The sequence below is a fragment of the Vicia villosa genome, unplaced genomic scaffold (assembly GCF_029867415.1).
Source record: "Vicia villosa cultivar HV-30 ecotype Madison, WI unplaced genomic scaffold, Vvil1.0 ctg.003769F_1_1, whole genome shotgun sequence".
Classification (NCBI taxonomy): Eukaryota; Viridiplantae; Streptophyta; class Magnoliopsida; order Fabales; family Fabaceae; genus Vicia; species Vicia villosa.
Genome location: NW_026706293.1, coordinates 44,090 through 62,860, shown reverse-complemented (window position 1 = coordinate 62,860; position 18,771 = coordinate 44,090). Strand labels below are relative to the sequence as shown.

Below are 18,771 nucleotides of genomic sequence, written 5' to 3'. Positions count from 1 at the left end.
TATTAGAAAAAATAGTAATAAAAGAAGTTGCATAGCAATGTTCTATTCCTAAAGTGTGAGGTTTTTGGAAAAAGATCAAAGAAAATTACTTGCATGATGATGGTATATCATACAAAAGGATGAGAAAGTGTGGTAGTAAAAGGGAACAAATTCTTGCTCAATTACACTTTAGGTTTTGCCATAAATATGATTAAGAGTATATTATCCGGACTTCTAAAGGCGAGGAATATTTGAAGGCACTCAAATGCTATAAAGGTTTTTTTAAACGAAGAAAATAAGAGACATTGTTGACAATTTTGTTAGTTCATAATAATAATAATTCAAATGCATGCAATAGACTACTTGAGGGGCTTTCAAGTTTCAGTTTCTCAAATAAGTACTTCTGAAAAGCAAATAAAATATTTCAGTTCAATGGTAACCAATTACATGAAATGATGTAATCGGTTACATAAAAATAAAATTGATTTTTTTGTTTGTTACTTACAGTTGTAACTAGTTACATGATGTCGCGGTCGACAAAATTAATGAAGTCGTCACCATCATTTATTCCTTCTAAGGACAAGGAAAATAATAGGAAAAACCTAAAATAGAAGACTAAAGGGTCGGGAGTCAGTTAAGTAAGGGGAAGGTATTATCTCCCTTGTACTCAAGGAGAACCTTATCTAAGATTAGTGTAACTGCGTTTTCTTATTTATTTCTGCTTAATTTGCCTTTAAATATTCACAAGGGAAAGTGAACTATGCTAAACGTTAGTGATTAATGGACTTGCTAAGGCGTCGCACCTTATGCCTACATATGCCTACATATGCATCAAAAGATGGAATCAGAGTCTACATAGTTCGTAAGTATCGATTAGTATTTTTAATGGAACAACATGAAAATGTCTTTGAGCGATAAACTTATACTACTCAACTGTGAACATTTACGCTAACTTCTAATTTACATTTAAGGGTCCTTAGTAGGTTCCTTTTTAAAAAAAATATTATTTTTTGTTAAGTTTATAAAATAATGTTTCAAATTGGTTAGCTGGTTTAACTTATACTAATAGAAAATTGTTTTATTTAACTTTTTTTTATTAATTTAATAAAACTACCTAAAGGAAAGAGAAATTGTTATATATATATATATATATATATATATATATATATATATATATATATATATATATATATATATATATATATACGAGGAGAGTTATATTTACTCCAAGAGTAAGTATTCAACACTTACTCTAAATTACAATCATTGATTATCATTAATCCAACAATTTTAATTAAAGTTTTATATAAAAAATAATTAGATTAAATAATCAATTAAAACCGTTGGATTAATGATCATCAATAGTTATGATTTCGAGTAAGTGTTGAACGCTTACTCTTAAATTAAAGTCTAAGCTAAAGAAACTACCTTAATCATGAAATTGACCTAAATATATCAATATAACCATTTTTATAAAACTAAAAAAATAATAGACCATATACAATTGACACAAGAAAATAAAATACAAACTAGGATTAAAATGATCAAATAAACAATTAAATACAACATGGAAAAAACCAGAGGTACGGATTGCTTTGGATATGTGTAGAAACAAAATTATGGAGGGGACATAGGCCCAAGAGGTCCCAAAAACCTAACCAAATCAATTAAAATAAGAAAATAATTATATTTATTAAAATATCTTTAGTTTTATTTTAATATTTTAAAATTATTTAATTTTATGTTATTGTTTCTCTTTTGAATGATTTTTTTATTATTTCCATCGATTTATTTTAATTACTCTGAACCTTAAAATTATTTTCGTATTTTTATAGTTAATGTAAATTATAATTACTATATTTTTTGTGTTTTCATAATTTTTTAATTTTTGTTTTTCAGTTATATTATATTTTCTTTTATATAAAATTTTAAACCAATTATTTTATTTTTTTTGTTTAGTATAAATTATTTTATGTATTTGTTTTGTTAGATCGTTCATCACGATTTAAAATTTTTTATTAACACATAGTTTAATTTGTCTCAAAGACTTTCGATCTAAATCTAATATATTTAATTTTTTAACCTTATGTGGTAAGTTATAACTTTTTTAATTAATCAACATTGAAAATTTTATGTTTAATTATTTATGCATATTTCATTATCAAAAAAATATTTATGAATTTTTATACTTTGAATATCATATAAGTTATATAAGATGATAAAGATATTAGAAGGATAGGGATAGAAATGTGAATTATTAATAAAATCTCTCTCATCCCCTTGTGAACCAAACATATTTTTAATTAATATCCCTTTCTTCCCCTTCCCTCCACTCTTTTGAACCAAACACATATATAATTTACAAAAATCCCTCCCCTTCCCTCCCATCCTCTTCTCTCTATTAAAATCCATCCCCTCCCATCCTCTTCTCTCTATTAAAATTCATCCCCTCCCATCCCTCTCATTACCAAATAGACCCTAGAATATTATATTCCTACTTTGGCATTCTATCAAATAATTTAACATCAACATGAAGCTTCCCAAATTTTTAGTAGAGGTTGAGAAGGTGATTGTTAATGAACTTTCCCGAGGAACACTCAAAAGTGAATATCAATAATGAAGTTGTTTTCCTAAAAATATAGTTTGTGGAAATACATGATTGAAGAAGAGTTGAGAACAAAGACTCAACTATTCAACCATCCAACTACAAAGAATCAACCTTTAAAACAGAAAAGCTCTTCGACAACATACCTTTATGATTATTGAAGGCTTAATGCATAAGGGCTATAATAGGAAAAACATCATCACAAAAAAAATTCGATCACTACAGAAACAAGCTGAAGCAAAGAAGCATCTTTAAGAGACAGAGGAATCTCCCAAGGCTAAAAAAGGTTATCCGATCTCTACATAAACAAGTTGAAGCAAAGAAACATTGAAGAGAGTTTAACCCGTTTAAACTCGGAAAAGGACTCGAGAAATTGTTGAATTGAAGCTCCAAGTGTTGTAACTCTGATAAGTTGTGGACATTCTGAGGGAGCGTACCTTGGAGATTTTGAAGATCGATTTGGGTTTGAATAACATGTTTATCGTCAGAGCATGGAACATGGTTCCATTTACTTGCATCTGGGTTAGGCCAACCGAGTGAACTAGGTGGATTGATATTTCTTTTGAGATAACATGACTGAAGCATCATTGTTTTTGGAGTGAACTAAGAGGGTAACGCAGAAGAGGGATAAATATAAAGTGTTTAGTATTATGATGTTTTTCTTCATGTTGTTATTGTGGAATATAAGAGAAGAAGGTGGTGTTTTGTTTTTATTTTAGTTAAGTTAAGTTTAAAGAGTGAGAAAAATGGGAAAAGAAGTAATGCACATGCAGGTGAGGCATGTGTTCATGAAAGAGCGAGTTGTCATGAGTCACTACCACTTGTCAGAATTTCCCCCCTATTTGACTCAACATCAACTTTAGTTAGGGGGATTTAACAGGAGGGACAAATACTATGGACGAAAAAAATTATGAGGAAGAAAATTTTTTAGGGACTATAATTGGTTGTTTGAATATTCATGGGGACTTCAAACAATTTAATCCATAATTTAATTAAAATAATCAATTATCAATTAATATATTATGTAAATAAATATTAAATAATAAATTATCCTAGTCAATATTGTCAACTAATTAAATATAACTTTTTGTCATAATCATCAATTCCACGTTTGCAAAGTAGGAGGGGAGCCAACTAAATCCTAAGTGATATAAAGTTCAGAGACAAGAAAGTTGATTTTTAAAATGGGGAGACTAAAAGTTGATTTTTAAAATGGGGAGGATCAAATGTGCATTTAAACCTTAATTGTTTTTGAACACTAGTATAAGAACCAACAACAAACTTTATTTTCTTTTGAGATGTAGCAATGACCATTTCACGAGTTTCTACCCCACGAACATCTTTCTTAGTGTCCATCAATTGTCTCTTTTGAAATCTAATTCATCAGATTCAACAACAAGCTTTATAAACAAATACATAACATCATCAAGCACAAAAGCATAAGGTCCAACATCATATCTGTTGCCAACTAGGTGACATTTGAATCTGAATATTCCACCACAATTGCCATGTTGCCATCCAATTTTGGTTCGAAATTCTATAAAATTTATTTTATTGCTTTTAGCTCTAGGAGTGGGAGTAACAAAAATAGTGGTTGTTTTGCTAGATGAAATTTTGAGATATAGAGCAAGAAACAAAGAGAAAAAACTGTAGCAAAACAAAAAGGAGGGAATAAATACATAGTTTCAATGAAAACATAGGAATGGAAACAGAAACTATTAGAAACAAAACAAATTTTAATGAATTAATAATCACATACAAAATGTGAAACAAGGAAATCAAATCACACATAAAATTAAAACAATCACAGTTCAAAATTAATGAATAATCACCATTAAAATTGATATTGAAGTTGATGCCTCTTCAAAACATCTTTTCATTCAATGAAACTTTTAGAACTACCATATCATATGGTCTTGTATCTTGAAGGATCAATCATGATTTGACAATACTAGCATATGATCTTCAAGTACCTACAAAACAATTAGTAATACTTAGGTACCCAATTTTCTTTAGGTCCTCTTGGATTAGATACCTTCCTCACTCATACATACTCACCATATGGAATACCATAACATCTTATATAGCAAGCATTATAAGCATGAACCTTTGCATTACAATAAAAAACAAGTAGGTATAAAAACGTGAATCCTTTTATTGACACAAAAGTTATTTCTATAAGGTCTTTTATGATTATTTACAATATGTTCTTTCTTTGATTTTTCATTGTTGAATTTGCTAATAGCCGTTACAAAGATGCTTTGACATGTACTAGGATTATCAAAATTAGTTTAGCCAAGTCCACATCTATGATTTGAAAGTATTTGACTACTTAACACATTTTCTAAACCAATTTGACCTTTTTCATATTTCATGATCACTTGGTTTAATTTAACAATTTTAGATTCAAGAGATGAAAAATTATTTCATGCTGAATTGTTGATTAAGTCTAACTCCAATTTTGTGTTACTAGTCTCACTTTCTAGATTTAAAATAGTTTTCTTTTGATTTGAACATTTTTTAGAAAGTTTTAAAAATTTATCATGTAATTCATTAAAAGCACTTTTTAATTCATCATATGAAGGACTATCATCAATTTCATAATCACTAACCCCATGTTCTTAATCACTTGAATGATGAGATGCCATCGATGTCTTGGTTGCACGATCTTCATATGAGAAATAAAAGTCTTACCAAGGGCACTTAAGTGATTTGTCACGTGCAAAGATCTAAGCATTTTAAGATTAAGTTCGTCATTAGAAAAAGTCTTACCAAGGGCACTTAAGTGATTTGTCACGTGCAAAGATCTTTTTTGCAAGTCAAGAATTGATTCTCGGGGATGCATTCTGAACAATTCGTACTCTTGACATAATGTGTCCAATATCAATCTCTTTACTTTAGTGGTTCCTTCATGAGTGACCATTAACGTATCCCATATTTCTTTCGGAGTTGTGTGTTAGAACAAGATTTGTTCTGATCAATTATCTTAGTTTTGATGATAACAATAATATGAATTTTGCTTAAGATAATATGGTACTCTAATCCAATGCAATTTCCTTTTCAGGAAATATATAAAGAGTACGCATAATTCAGCGCTCAGAAGCTTTGTCTCAAAAGGTTCAGCATGCAACATCAGAACATGGTCTGGCAAGACATCAGAAGATGGTCGAAGCAGAATCAGAACATGGGTCTATGGAAGCATCAGAAGAACAAGAGAACAGAAGCACTGAAGTTCTGATGGTATCACGCTCAGAAGCACTTCAAGGTCAGAAGATCAGAAGATGCTATGCACCAAGCTGTTTGACTCTGATGATATTCAAACGTTGTATTCACAAACATCAGATCAGAAGGAAGTACAAGTGGCAAGCTACGCTGACTGACAAAAGGAACGTTAAAAGCTATTAAAGGCTACGTCAGTAGACACAGCGTGAACAAGGCTCGAGGTAGTTGACAAAAGCGTATAACATTAAATGCGATGCTGTACGGAACACGCAAAGCATTAAATGCACTCAACGGTCATCTTCCCCAACGCCTATAAATATGAAGTTCTGATGAGAAGCAAGGTTAACGATTCTGCACCAAAACAACTCAAATTAACTTGCTTAAACTCTGTTCAAATCAAAGCTCAGAATCTTCATCTTCATCAAAGCTCACTACATTGCTGTTGTAATATATTAGTGAGATTAAGCTTAAACGTTAAGAGAAATATCACAGTTTGTGATTATCGCTTTTAAGAAGCAATTGTAATACTCTTAGAATTGATTACATTAAGTTGTAAGGAACTGGAGTGATCGTGTGGATCAGAATACTCTAGGAAGTCTTAGAGGTTATCTAAGCAGGTTGTAACTAGAGTGATCGTGTGGATCAGTATACTCTAGAAAAGTCTTAGAGGGTATCTAAGCAGTTGTTCCTGGAGTGATCAGTGTGTGATCAGAAGACTCTGGAAGACTTAGTTGCTGACTAAGTGGAGAACCATTGTAATCCGTGCGATTAGTGGATTAAATCCTCAGTTGAGGTAAATCATCTCTGCGGGGGTGGACTGGAGTAGTTTAGTTAACAACGAACCAGGATAAAAATAACTGTGCAATTTATTTTTATCTGTCAAGTTTTTAAAGCTACACTTATTCAAACCCCCCCTTTCTAAGTGTTTTTCTATCCTTCAATTGGCATCAGAGCGCCGGTTCTAAGGTGCAAGCACTTAACCGTGTTTAGAAAAGATTCAGGAAGAGAAAAACGCTTCAGTAAAAGATGGTTGATGAAAGTGAAAAGTCTACACCTGCATCTACATCTGGCTCTGCTGAGCAATACAACGGTAACAATGGTTATACTAGACCGCCGGTATTTGATGGTGAAAACTTTGAATACTGGAAAGATAAACTGGAAAGTTACTTTCTTGGTCTAGATGGTGATCTATGGGATCTTCTGATGGATGGTTACAAACATCCAGTAAATGCCAGAGGCGTAAAGCTGACAAGGCAAGAAATGAATGATGATCAGAAGAAGCTCTTCAGGAATCATCATAAATGCAGAACTGTTTTGCTGAATGCTATCTCTCATGCTGAGTATGAGAAGATATCTAACAGGGAAACGGCCTATGACATATATGAGTCCTTGAAAATGACTCATGAAGGAAATGCTCAAGTCAAGGAGACTAAAGCTCTAGCTTTAATCCAGAAGTATGAAGCCTTCAAGATGGAGGATGATGAAGACATTGAAAAGATGTTTTCAAGATTTCAAACTCTTACTGCTGGATTGAGAGTTCTTGACAAGGGATACACCAAGGCTGATCACGTAAAGAAGATCATCAGAAGCTTACCCAGAAGATGGGGTCCTATGGTGACTGCATTCAAGATTGCAAAGAATCTGAATGAAGTTTCTCTGGAAGAGCTTATCAGTGCCTTGAGAAGTCATGAAATAGAGCTGGACGCAAATGAGCCTCAAAAGAAAGGTAAGTCTATTGCATTAAAATCCAATATCAAGAAATGCACTAACGCTTTTCAGGCTAGAGAAGAAGATCCTGAAAAATCAGAAGCTGAAGAAGAAGATGAACTGTCTTTGATCTCCAGAAGGCTAAATCAACTCTGGAAGACCAAGCAAAGGAAGTTCAGAGGCTTCAGAAGTTCAAAGAAATTTGAACATGGAGAATCTTCTGATGACAGAAGATTTGACAAGAAGAAGGTCATGTGCTATGAATGCAATGAGCCTGGACACTTCAAGAATGAATGTCCAAATCTTCAGAAGGAAAATCCCAAGAAGAAGTTTCATAAGAAGAAAGGTCTTATGGCAACCTGGGATGAGTCAGAAGATGATTCAGACTCTGAAGATGAGCAGGCTAACTGTGCGCTGATGGCGACAGAAGATGACGGATCAGAATCTACATCAGAATCAGATTCTGAAGAGGTATTTTCTGAACTTACTAGAGATGAGTTAGTTTCCGGTCTAACTGAACTTCTGGAACTCAAGTCTCAGATTAGTCTCAAATACAAAAAGCTGAAAAAGCTATTTGAATTTGAAACAAAGAAGCTTGAGTTGGAGAATTCTGAATTAAAAGAAAAACTTTTAAAATTATCCAATAATGTTGGATCTCCTTCTGATTCAGAAAAATCCACTCCTAGTCTAAACCATATTCTGAAAGAATATGATTTAAGTTTCAGGAAGTTCTTATCTAGAAGTATTGGCAGAAGTCAGCTAGCTTCTATGATATATGCTGTGTCTGGAAACAAAAGAGTTGGCATTGGTTTTGAGGGTGAAACCCCATACAAACTTGAACCTGTTGATGAAATGAAATTCACATACAAGCCATTGTATGATCAGTTCAAGTATGGCCACTCCCATGATATTAGGCACACTTCACATGCTCAAAGTTTTCACATAACACACACTAAAAAGCATGTGACACAACCTAGGAAATATCATGGAACTCACATTAAGAATTATCATGCTGTTCCTCCTATTGCTTACAATGTTAAACCCAAGTTCAATTAGAACTTGAGGAGAACTAACAAGAAAGGACCCAAGAAGATGTGGGTACCTAAGGATAAGATTATTCCTATTGCAGATATCCTTGACTGCAAAAAGGACAAAGCACAACATGTCATGGTACCTGGACTCTGGATGCTCACGACACATGACAGGAAGAAGGTCTATGTTCCAAGACCTGGTGCTTAGGTCTGGAGGGGAAGTCAAGTTTGGAGGAGATCAGAAGGGCAAGATAATTGGCTCTGGAACTATAAAGTCTGGTAACTCTCCTTCCATTTCTAATGTACTTCTTGTAGAAGGATTAACACATAACCTCTTATCTATCAGTCAATTGAGTGACAATGGTTATGATATAATCTTTAATCAAGAGTCTTGCAAGGCTGTAAATCAGAAGGATGGCTCAATCCTATTTACAGGCAAGAGGAAGAACAACATTTATAAGACAGATCTGCAAGATCTTATGAGTCAGAAGGTGACCTGTCTTATGTCTGTTTCTGAAGAGCAGTGGGTCTGGCACAGAAGATTAGGTCATGCTAGTTTGAGAAAGATTTCTCAGATTAACAAACTGAATCTTGTCAGAGGACTCCCTAATCTGAAATTCAAATCAGATGCTCTTTGTGAAGCATGTCAGAAGGGCAAGTTCTCCAAACCTGCATTCAAGTCCAAGAATGTTGTTTCTACCTCAAGGCCATTAGAACTCTTGCACATTGATCTGTTTGGCCCAGTCAAAACAGCATCTGTCAGAGGGAAGAAATATGGATTAGTCATCGTAGATGATTATAGCCGCTGGACATGGGTAAAATTCTTGAAACACAAGGATGAGACTCATTCAGTGTTCTTTGATTTCTGCATTCAGATTCAATCTGAAAAAGAGTGTAAAATCATAAAGGTCAGAAGTGATCATGGTGGTGAATTTGAGAACAGATCCTTTGAAGAATTTTTCAAAGAAAATGGTATTGCCCATGATTTCTCTTGTCCTAGAACTCCACAGCAAAATGGAGTTGTAGAACGAAAGAATAGGACTCTGCAAGAAATGGCCAGAACCATGATCAATGAAACCAAAATGGCTAAGCATTTCTGGGCAGAAGCAATAAACACTGCATGCTATATTCAGAATAGAATCTCTATCAGACCTATTCTAAATAAGACTCCTTATGAATTATGGAAGAATAGAAAGCCCAACGTTTCATATTTCCATCCTTTTGGATGTGTATGCTTTATTCTGAACACTAAAGATCATCTTGGTAAGTTTGATTCCAAAGCACAAAAATGTTTCCTTCTTGGATATTCTGAACGCTCAAAAGGCTACAGAGTATACAATACTGAAACATTGATTGTAGAAGAATCAATCAATATCATGTTTGATGATAAGCTTGGTTCTGAAAAACCAAAGCAGTTTGATAATTTTGCAGATTGGGATATTGATATATCAGAAGCTGTTGAGCCAAGAAGCAACGCATCAGAAGCAGAGCTTCTCAGAAGCAAAGAATCTGAAGATCAAGTATCAGCTTCTCTGGAGAATCTAAGCATATCTGAAGAACCATCTGTCAGAAGATCATCCAGACTCATCTCTGGTCATTCAGAAGATGTCATTCTTGGAAAGAAGGATGATCCAATCAGAACAAGAGCATTCCTTAAGAACAATGCAGACTGTCAATTAGGTCTTGTATCTTTGATCGAGCCAACTTCTGTTGATCATGCTCTAGAAGATCCAGACTGGATAATTGCTATGCAAGAAGAACTGAATCAGTTTACAAGGAATGATGTTTGGGATCTTGTTCCTAGACCAGATGGATTCAATATAATCGGTACAAAATGAGTCTTCAGAAACAAGCCCAGAATTAGAAGATGAGAAATTCTTATATATGGGTATCTTCTGAAATGAAATTTTTTTCTCTTAAGAAGTTCTGATTGAAATCAATTAGAATTGTGATTCAGTTATTACTAACGTTTCACTGTCTAAGTTGATTTAGAATCTCTTTAAAAGCAAAACAGCTGTAACTGGCTATCCAGATGGTAAACACGTGTTCACTACTCCTGGACAAGCGTGCGTGCAGTTGAGGGGACGTCTACTTAGGTAACTGTGCAAATCACGTCTTTTGTCATTATTATCTCTCCTCACGTCACGTAACATTAAATGCTTTTCATCATTAACTCTCTTTCAGTTTTCTTTTTATATTCTTCAAACATTTCTTTTCCCTCTTATATTTCTCTCACTTTGCATACAGTTTCTCCTTCGTTCTCTCTCTTTACATTCATATCATTAACCCTAGCAGTTTCCAATATCTGCAACTTCATCATGAATCCATCGTCAAGCTCTGGGAATCAAGATAATGATCGGAAACAAAAGAGAAAGGCAACTGCTGATCCAGAAACCAAACCGAAAAGAGTAAGGATCACCTATGACCCTCTCAAAGTGTATCAACCCCTTGACGGTACCCCTCAATCACCTCCCTCTTCAAAGACCTCCACCACCTCTTCCTCCTCATTCATCCTCTCGGAACCACCTTCTTCACCATCTGATATCTCCTCCCCTTCAACCCTTCCATCAGATATTTCTTCATCTCTCTCACACCCTTTTCCCACCAGAACACCTAATCCCTATAGTGTTGTTCTTCCCGACTCCAGGTTCACTGTCAACCCTCCAACCCCTACCACTCAATCATATCTGGAGCTTTTACATTCTGATGTAAATGGCTGGTTGGAGATTCTAGGTGCTGCTCACCTTAACCATCTGGATGAGTATGCTACAAGCAACCTTTGAATACCTTTCGTCAGGATTTTCTGGCTAAGGCTACAGACACTCAGAGAAGGATTATGTCTGAAGCTCCTGGTGTTCGTGGTCTTCGGTTGGAAGTTGGTGAAAGCAGCCATCACCATCTCATCAGGAACAGAAGTGTTCTTGAAGGGAAGATACCAGCAGATGAGTTGGAAGAAGAAAATCTCTGCAGAGACATCGTGGTGTGGAGACCATGGCTTCCTGTGCTGACTGGAGATTTTCAGTGGCTGTTCAACTGGTTCAGAATGAACCCTTCTGAAAAAGCACCTCACATGGTCTTTCCAGTAGTGGTTTATCCTGCTGAAGTTGCTGGTCCTACTCCTCCAACAAACCTAGCAGCTATTCTTCAAGCGTTGGAAGATGGAACTTCTGAGCTGCCTATACCAGAATATGCTAAGGCTACTTCTGAGTCAGACTCAGATGAGGAAATGGAAGATGCACAAGCTGAAGATCTCCCAGAAGATCACCCTGCTGAGATTGCTGTCCCTTTTGGCAGAAATTCAGGTGTCTCTTCTTCTGGTGAAACCTCAGCTCTGATGGAGACCTTGGAAACTCTTCATCAGAATCAAGCTATGCTGGCTTCTCGTTTGGACGCGCAAGAAGCAGCCAATACTGAGTTTCGCTCCTTCATGGCAAGACAAGCTACAAGCACTGACGGGATTCATGATGTTCTGGCGCGGATTTTGCGTAGGCTAGGATCTTAGTCCTTTGGTCTTAGTAGTTTTTCTTTCCTTGTTGCATCTGTTTTTCCTGCATTCCTCTCCTGTAATCCTTCTTGTTGGTTATCAATGAAAACTTTCCTTGTTTTACATTCCAGTGATTTTATTTGTCGTTTTATTCATCTGAATCTTTTGAAATATTCTTTTTGATGTTATGACAAAAAGGGGGAGAAGATAAATGAATGATAAATGATTTGATTAATCTATCAGTTGCTGGGTAAAGCTCCCACACATTTACTAACAAGAACTGCAAGTTCTATATGGTTTAAGTGTTTTGCAGGTATAAAGAAGTGAAGAGAATCTTCAAAGCAAACACAAGAAGCAAAACCATGGAAACTGAAGCAAGCTGAGTGCTATCAAGCTTCAGAGATCAGAAGCAAGAAAGAAGAATGAATCAGAAGCACTGATAATAGAATTTGATCCATATTTGTCTATTTGATCTGACAACATTCTATTTGCTCTGATACATTATTTCAGCCTATATGGCTCTGATACATATAATGTGTTCTAATATACATTTTATGTTCTGACTCGTTCATGCTGACTTTTGTCGTTTAGTTTTTGTTCTGTAACATTTCAGGATGTAGAGATGCTCAGATGATGCCCTGGTACATTCAACAATGTTCTGATACAAATCTAGCATGAAGTGATGTTGGTAGAAATTCAAAGCTCTGAAGCTATCCGAGGGAAGCAGAAATCAGAAGCTGTGAATGTTCTAAAGATCCAGAAAACTCAAGTTCTGAAGCTGTCCTAGATGGAAGCAGAAGTCAGAAGCTGTGAATGTTCAGAAGATCAAAGAAATTCAAGTTCTGAAGCTGTCCTAGATGGAAGCAGGAATCAGAAGCTGTGAGTGTTCTAGAGATCTAAAGAAATTCAAGTTCTGAAGCTGTCAAATGGAAGCAGAAGTCAGAAGCTATGAATTTTCTGAAGACAGAAGCTTATATGATCGTCTCTACCGAAATAATCAGGGAAGTCTTTTATTAAAGTTCTTCGAGTATTTATTTCAGGGGGAGATTATTTATCTCAGGGGGAGATTGTTAATCTCAGGGGGAGACATATTCATATGCTTATGCTATAGCTGTGTAATTTGTCTTTTGCCGTCCGTTCTTTCTGATCGCAAATTCATATCATTTATATATGTTTTTGTCATCATCAAAAAGGGGGAGATTGTTAGAACAAGATTTGTTCTGATCAATTATCTTAGTTTTGATGATAACAATAATATGAATTTTGCTTAAGATAATATGGTACTCTAATCCAATGCAATTTCCTTTTCAGGAAATATATAAAGAGTACGCATAATTCAGCGCTCAGAAGCTTTGTCTCAAAAGGTTCAGCATGCAACATCAGAACATGGTCTGGCAAGACATCAGAAGATGGTCGAAGCAGAATCAGAACATGGGTCTATGGAAGCATCAGAAGAACAAGAGAACAGAAGCACTGAAGTTCTGATGGTATCACGCTCAGAAGCACTTCAAGGTCAGAAGATCAGAAGATGCTATGCACCAAGCTGTTTGACTCTGATGATATTCAAACGTTGTATTCACAAACATCAGATCAGAAGGAAGTACAAGTGGCAAGCTACGCTGACTGACAAAAGGAACGTTAAAAGCTATTAAAGGCTACGTCAGTAGACACAGCGTGAACAAGGCTCGAGGTAGTTGACAAAAGCGTATAACATTAAATGCGATGTTGTACGGAACACGCAAAGCATTAAATGCACTCAACGGTCATCTTCCCCAACGCCTATAAATATGAAGTTCTGATGAGAAGCAAGGTTAACGATTCTGCACCAAAACAACTCAAATTAACTTGCTTAAACTCTGTTCAAATCAAAGCTCAGAATCTTCATCTTCATCAAAGCTCACTACATTGCTGTTGTAATATATTAGTGAGATTAAGCTTAAACGTTAAGAGAAATATCACAGTTTGTGATTATCGCTTTTAAGAAGCAATTGTAATACTCTTAGAATTGATTACATTAAGTTGTAAGGAACTAGAGTGATCGTGTGGATCAGAATACTCTAGGAAGTCTTAGAGGTTATCTAAGCAGGTTGTAACTAGAGTGATCGTGTGGATCAGTATACTCTAGAAAAGTCTTAGAGGGTATCTAAGCAGTTGTTCCTGGAGTGATCAGTGTGTGATCAGAAGACTCTGGAAGACTTAGTTGCTGACTAAGTGGAGAACCATTGTAATCCGTGCGATTAGTGGATTAAATCCTCAGTTGAGGTAAATCATCTCTGCGGGGGTGGACTGGAGTAGTTTAGTTAACAACGAACCAGGATAAAAATAACTGTGCAATTTATTTTTATCTGTCAAGTTTTTAAAGCTACACTTATTCAAACCCCCCCTTTCTAAGTGTTTTTCTATCCTTCATTGTGCATTGAGAGGCACGGAAAAATTCATCAATGCTAAGGGCCGTTTAAAGTAATTTTATTGCTTTCTTGTTGTAGAGAACATTTTTCTTATCATCTTCATCCCATGAAATATTTATTTTGGGTGTACCAACGTCATTGACAATACTTGTTGGAACAAACATACCAGTTTCTACAGCATCCCAAATTTCGATTCCTTGTGCTTTGAGATGTGCCTTCATATGAATTTTCCAAAAATCAAAGTATTCACCACAAACGAATGGAGGTTTATTGTTACTACCACCGTCTCTAAAAATCAAATTTATGGAAACCATTCTGAATCTTTTAGGAACATGTTACATATAACATGCTCTGATGTCAAATGTAAGTATTAAGTGTGTAATCTAAGGGGAGGGGTTGAATTAGACTTGCTAGATTTTTCTTGATATTTAAGCAAGTTTCTTTTCTTTTTAATTTTCTGGTTTAGAATAAGATGTAATGGCTATTTTGAATCATGAATAAAAGAAAATTAAAGTGCAGAAAGTAAAGAACATAAAGATGTATACTAGTTTCCTTTTCAAACCAAGGGTGCATCTAGTCCCCTCACACTCCGTGAGAGAGATTTCACTATGTTAGAATCTGTAAAAACCACACACCATTGTCACTCATACACTTTTCTAACATAAACTAGAAAACACACAACTTTCTTTTACACTTGAATCAAAAGCACACCACTTTTAATGTCAAACAATGATCACTTAGCACTTTGTGATCAATAACCAAATTTCGATAACGTATGTAGAAGTTTTTGCTCTTGAATCAATTATGTAGATATTGATCTTCTCTTTCGCTTGATCACAATCCAAACATATATACTTAACTACTCAAAATAATATGAATGAAACTCTTTTCAATAAAATGAAAGTTATGCATAAAATTTCAATTTTGATGGATATATGAACACTTCAAAAACTTGTTTGGATTATGTAAAAATGATGTATGCAAGAGGTAATTGAAAAACTAATATATTTTTCTTAAATACATTTCATTATGTCTCTTTGATTTGATACAATATTTTGGAAAAGTTTCATGATCATTGGCAATGATTTGGAAACAATGATTTTTTTTTTTTAAAATAATATGTTGTTTAAAAACAACAATAAATTAGTAGCACTATCAAACTGCTACAATTTTGGAACCAGTGAGTTGTTTCAAACAAACAATAAAATTGCAATGGTTTCAAACAACCACAAAATAGAAATAAAGTCAAATTTAAAACACTGGTTCTAACCGATGTGAATTGTGGTTGTTTTAATGTGCTGTTATGACGGGTTCAAATGACACAATTGACTAAAAACATAATGTTTATATAATCGATTGCACCAATGTCTTAACCGAATACACTATTTTAAAAATTGAAAAAACAAATTTTTAAAGATAATATTTGAATAGTTTTGATGCACTTACATTTATAACTTGATTTTTTTCTTGATTAACTTTATCATAGGTCAACACTTGCTCATAAATATCTTAATCTTTTTCTTCAATTCTTTTGTCTTCATCAAAACTAAACTAAGATAGATGATACAAATCTTCTTCACAGTTTCTAATTCTAAACGTATCGTCATACAATAGAATAAAGGTTTTATAAATTTTAAAGAGATTTTTTTTCAGAGAATTTGGGCCATTTTTTAGGTTATTTTTTAATAAAAAATTCTAAAAAACATATAGGCTTAGAATCACGACTCTATTTTATGTGAGTCTACTTAAATCTATAAAAGAAAACACGATTCTATAAGTGATTCTACTCGTTTCTACTTCTTTCCTTAATTAGACTCTACCCGCGAGTTTAACTTTAACTGTGAATTGCCTATCACAATTCACAAAGTATTAACATTAATAGAGATTGATTTTGTTATTTAAGAAATATTAGACAAATATAATTGTTAGCCACTCGACTTCGCTATCATTGAACTCTAAAACTATTTAACTTATTTTATAGTTGATCTATTTGAGGCAACTACACCACCATATATGTGAATTCTCTCATTTATAAAATGTTATTTTTTTATTTTTTAATAAATGTGAAACTTCTTCCTCACATCATGATCTTCATGTAATCAAAATCAAAGATTCAATTTCCCCCCGCGGATACCGGTAGGTTAACAACAAAAAAAAATCAAAGATTCAATTAGCACCACAATATTCCTATAAAGATTCAGTTTTTAAATATTTTGAAACAAAGAAACACATCACATTACTTGTTTAGAAGATAAATGTCATCACGAAGGAGCTTGTCATGCTACGTGTAACACTTACATGCATGTATACAACAATGTTCAAAATTACCGACCAAGTTTTCTACACGTGTCACCATGGTTAAACCATTTCCTCCACGTAATATTCAACACCGACTCTCTTTTCTTCACATATATATACATCAAAATTCATAGCACTCTAACTCACTAGATTCAAATATTTATCATATCATATTCAAAGCACAAGATTTCTTGGTTATCATATTCAAAGCACAAGAACAATGGCATCAAGTAAAGAATTCAAGGAAGACAGAGCCGAAGCAGCAGCAAAGCTAGCAGCAAAAGACATCGGTGAAGTAAACAGAACAAACGAAAGAGAACAAGGTTACAATCTTCGGTCTGAAGCACAGTTCAAACAAGCACGAGCTGAAGCAGCAGCGAAACTCGCTGCTAAGGATCTTGAAGACGTTAATAAAGCAAGAGAAAGTGGATTCAATGCACGAGAAGAGAAGAAACCAGGTTTTATTGGTTCAATGTTCAATGCAGCGAAAGAAGCTGTTGTTGGAAGGAGTAACCAACCTCATGAAAATGTGAGAGAAAGTTCAGATTATGGTGCAGAGAAAGCCGGGACTGCGAATAAAGCTGGAGTGTATGCGGATTATGCTGCAGAGAAAGCACGGGAAGCGAAAGATGCTACTAGTAAAGCTGGACAGTATGCTGATAATGCTGCAGAGAAGGCGCGAGGAGCGAAAGATGCTACTAACAAAGCAGGGCAGTATGCTGGTAGTGCTGCAGAGAATGTAAGAGGAGCCAAAGATGCTACTGATAAAGCAGGGCGTTATGCTGCTGATGCTGCAGAGAAAGCGAGAGGAGCGCAAGATGCTACCAGTAAAACAGGAGAGTATGCTGATTATGCTGCAGAGAAAGCGAGAGTAGCGAAAGATGCTACCGATAAAACAGGACAGTATGCTGCTAATGCTGCAGAGAAGGCAAGAGGAGCAAAAGATGTTACTGATAAAGCAGAAGAGTATGCTGAATATGCCGCAGTGAAAGCCAAGGAAGCGAAAGCGTGGGAGGAGAAACAGAAGTTTGCTGCAGAGAAAGCAAGGGAAAATGAACAAAGGTATGCTGCAGAGAAGGCGAGGGAAGCGGAAGCAGAGGAGTCCAGAAGGCATGCTGCAGAGAAGGCAAGGGAAGCTAAAGATGCTGCAGCGAATAAAGCTGGAGAGTTTAGAGATTATACTGCTGAGAAAGCTAAAGAAGGGAAAGATGCTACTGTAGGGAAGCTTGGGGAGTTGAAGGAATCTGCTGCTGATGCTGCTAAAAGAGCTATGGGTTTCTTTGCTGGGAAGAAAGATGAAACTAAGGTTTGTTACCTTTTTTGATCACTTTTCAACCTTCTTTTACTATTAGTATTAGTTTCGTGTCTGGCGTCTGTGTCTATCTATTTTAATAGTGTGTTATTATGGTGTGTACAGGAAATGCCTCATGAGAGTGAGGAAGATGCGAGGATGAGAATGGGTGATTTGAGGATGGAAGGAGGAGGGAGGGCTAGAGAGAAAGTGGTGGTGGAGGTGGATGAGAGTCGTCCCGGAGTGGTGGCGGATGGGTTGAGGGCAGCAGCGGCAACGGGAGTGAATAAGAGTGATATGGGACGTTTGGAGGAAGAAGGCACAGTTCATGTTGAGCTTCGTCGTGAGAGAAAATGATCATGATCATCTATCATCATATGGAATGTTGTTGCTACATATCTACTACTACATAATCACTAGTTTCTTTTGTAATATAATGTGTTTTGTAATAATAATATTTTGTGTTGTTTACTGTTTTTAATATCAATGTTATTAATTATTCACCAAAATAAATCTTCATCTTAACATTGTTAATGGGACCTCTTTACGCATGAGGAATTTTTTAGAGGCTTATTAGTAAGCTATGTTGTTACGTTTGGAACGGAGAGATAAAAACATTTTCTAGTGATATTAATTATATTTATCTTGACATTTTCTAGAGGTTTATTAGAGCATCTCCAACCATGAATTTATTTTTGGGTTTTTTGTGGGATCTATTAAGCCACCTCAGCTTAAAGCAACTCAAT

General features: G+C 34.9%; 1 protein-coding gene across 1 annotated transcript; it reads left to right on the top strand.

Moving 5' to 3' along the window:
• The first annotated feature begins 16,866 nt into the window (after positions 1-16,866).
• Positions 16,867-18,506, top strand: LOC131641459 (embryonic protein DC-8-like). The gene is made up of 2 exons (XM_058911752.1): positions 16,867-18,040; positions 18,152-18,506. The coding sequence occupies exons 1-2, from the start codon at positions 16,955-16,957 to the stop codon at positions 18,380-18,382; spliced, it is 1,317 nt and encodes a 438-aa protein (XP_058767735.1). The 5' UTR covers positions 16,867-16,954; the 3' UTR covers positions 18,383-18,506.
• The last annotated feature ends 265 nt before the right edge of the window (positions 18,507-18,771 follow it).

Coding starts and splice junctions, on each gene's coding strand:
- LOC131641459 (XM_058911752.1), top strand. CDS start 16,955: ATGGCATCAAGTAAAGAATTCAAGGAAGACAGAGCCGAAGCAGCAGCA. Junction 18,041..18,151: donor GGAAGAAAGATGAAACTAAG/GTTTGTTACCTT, acceptor TGGTGTGTACAG/GAAATGCCTCATGAGAGTGA.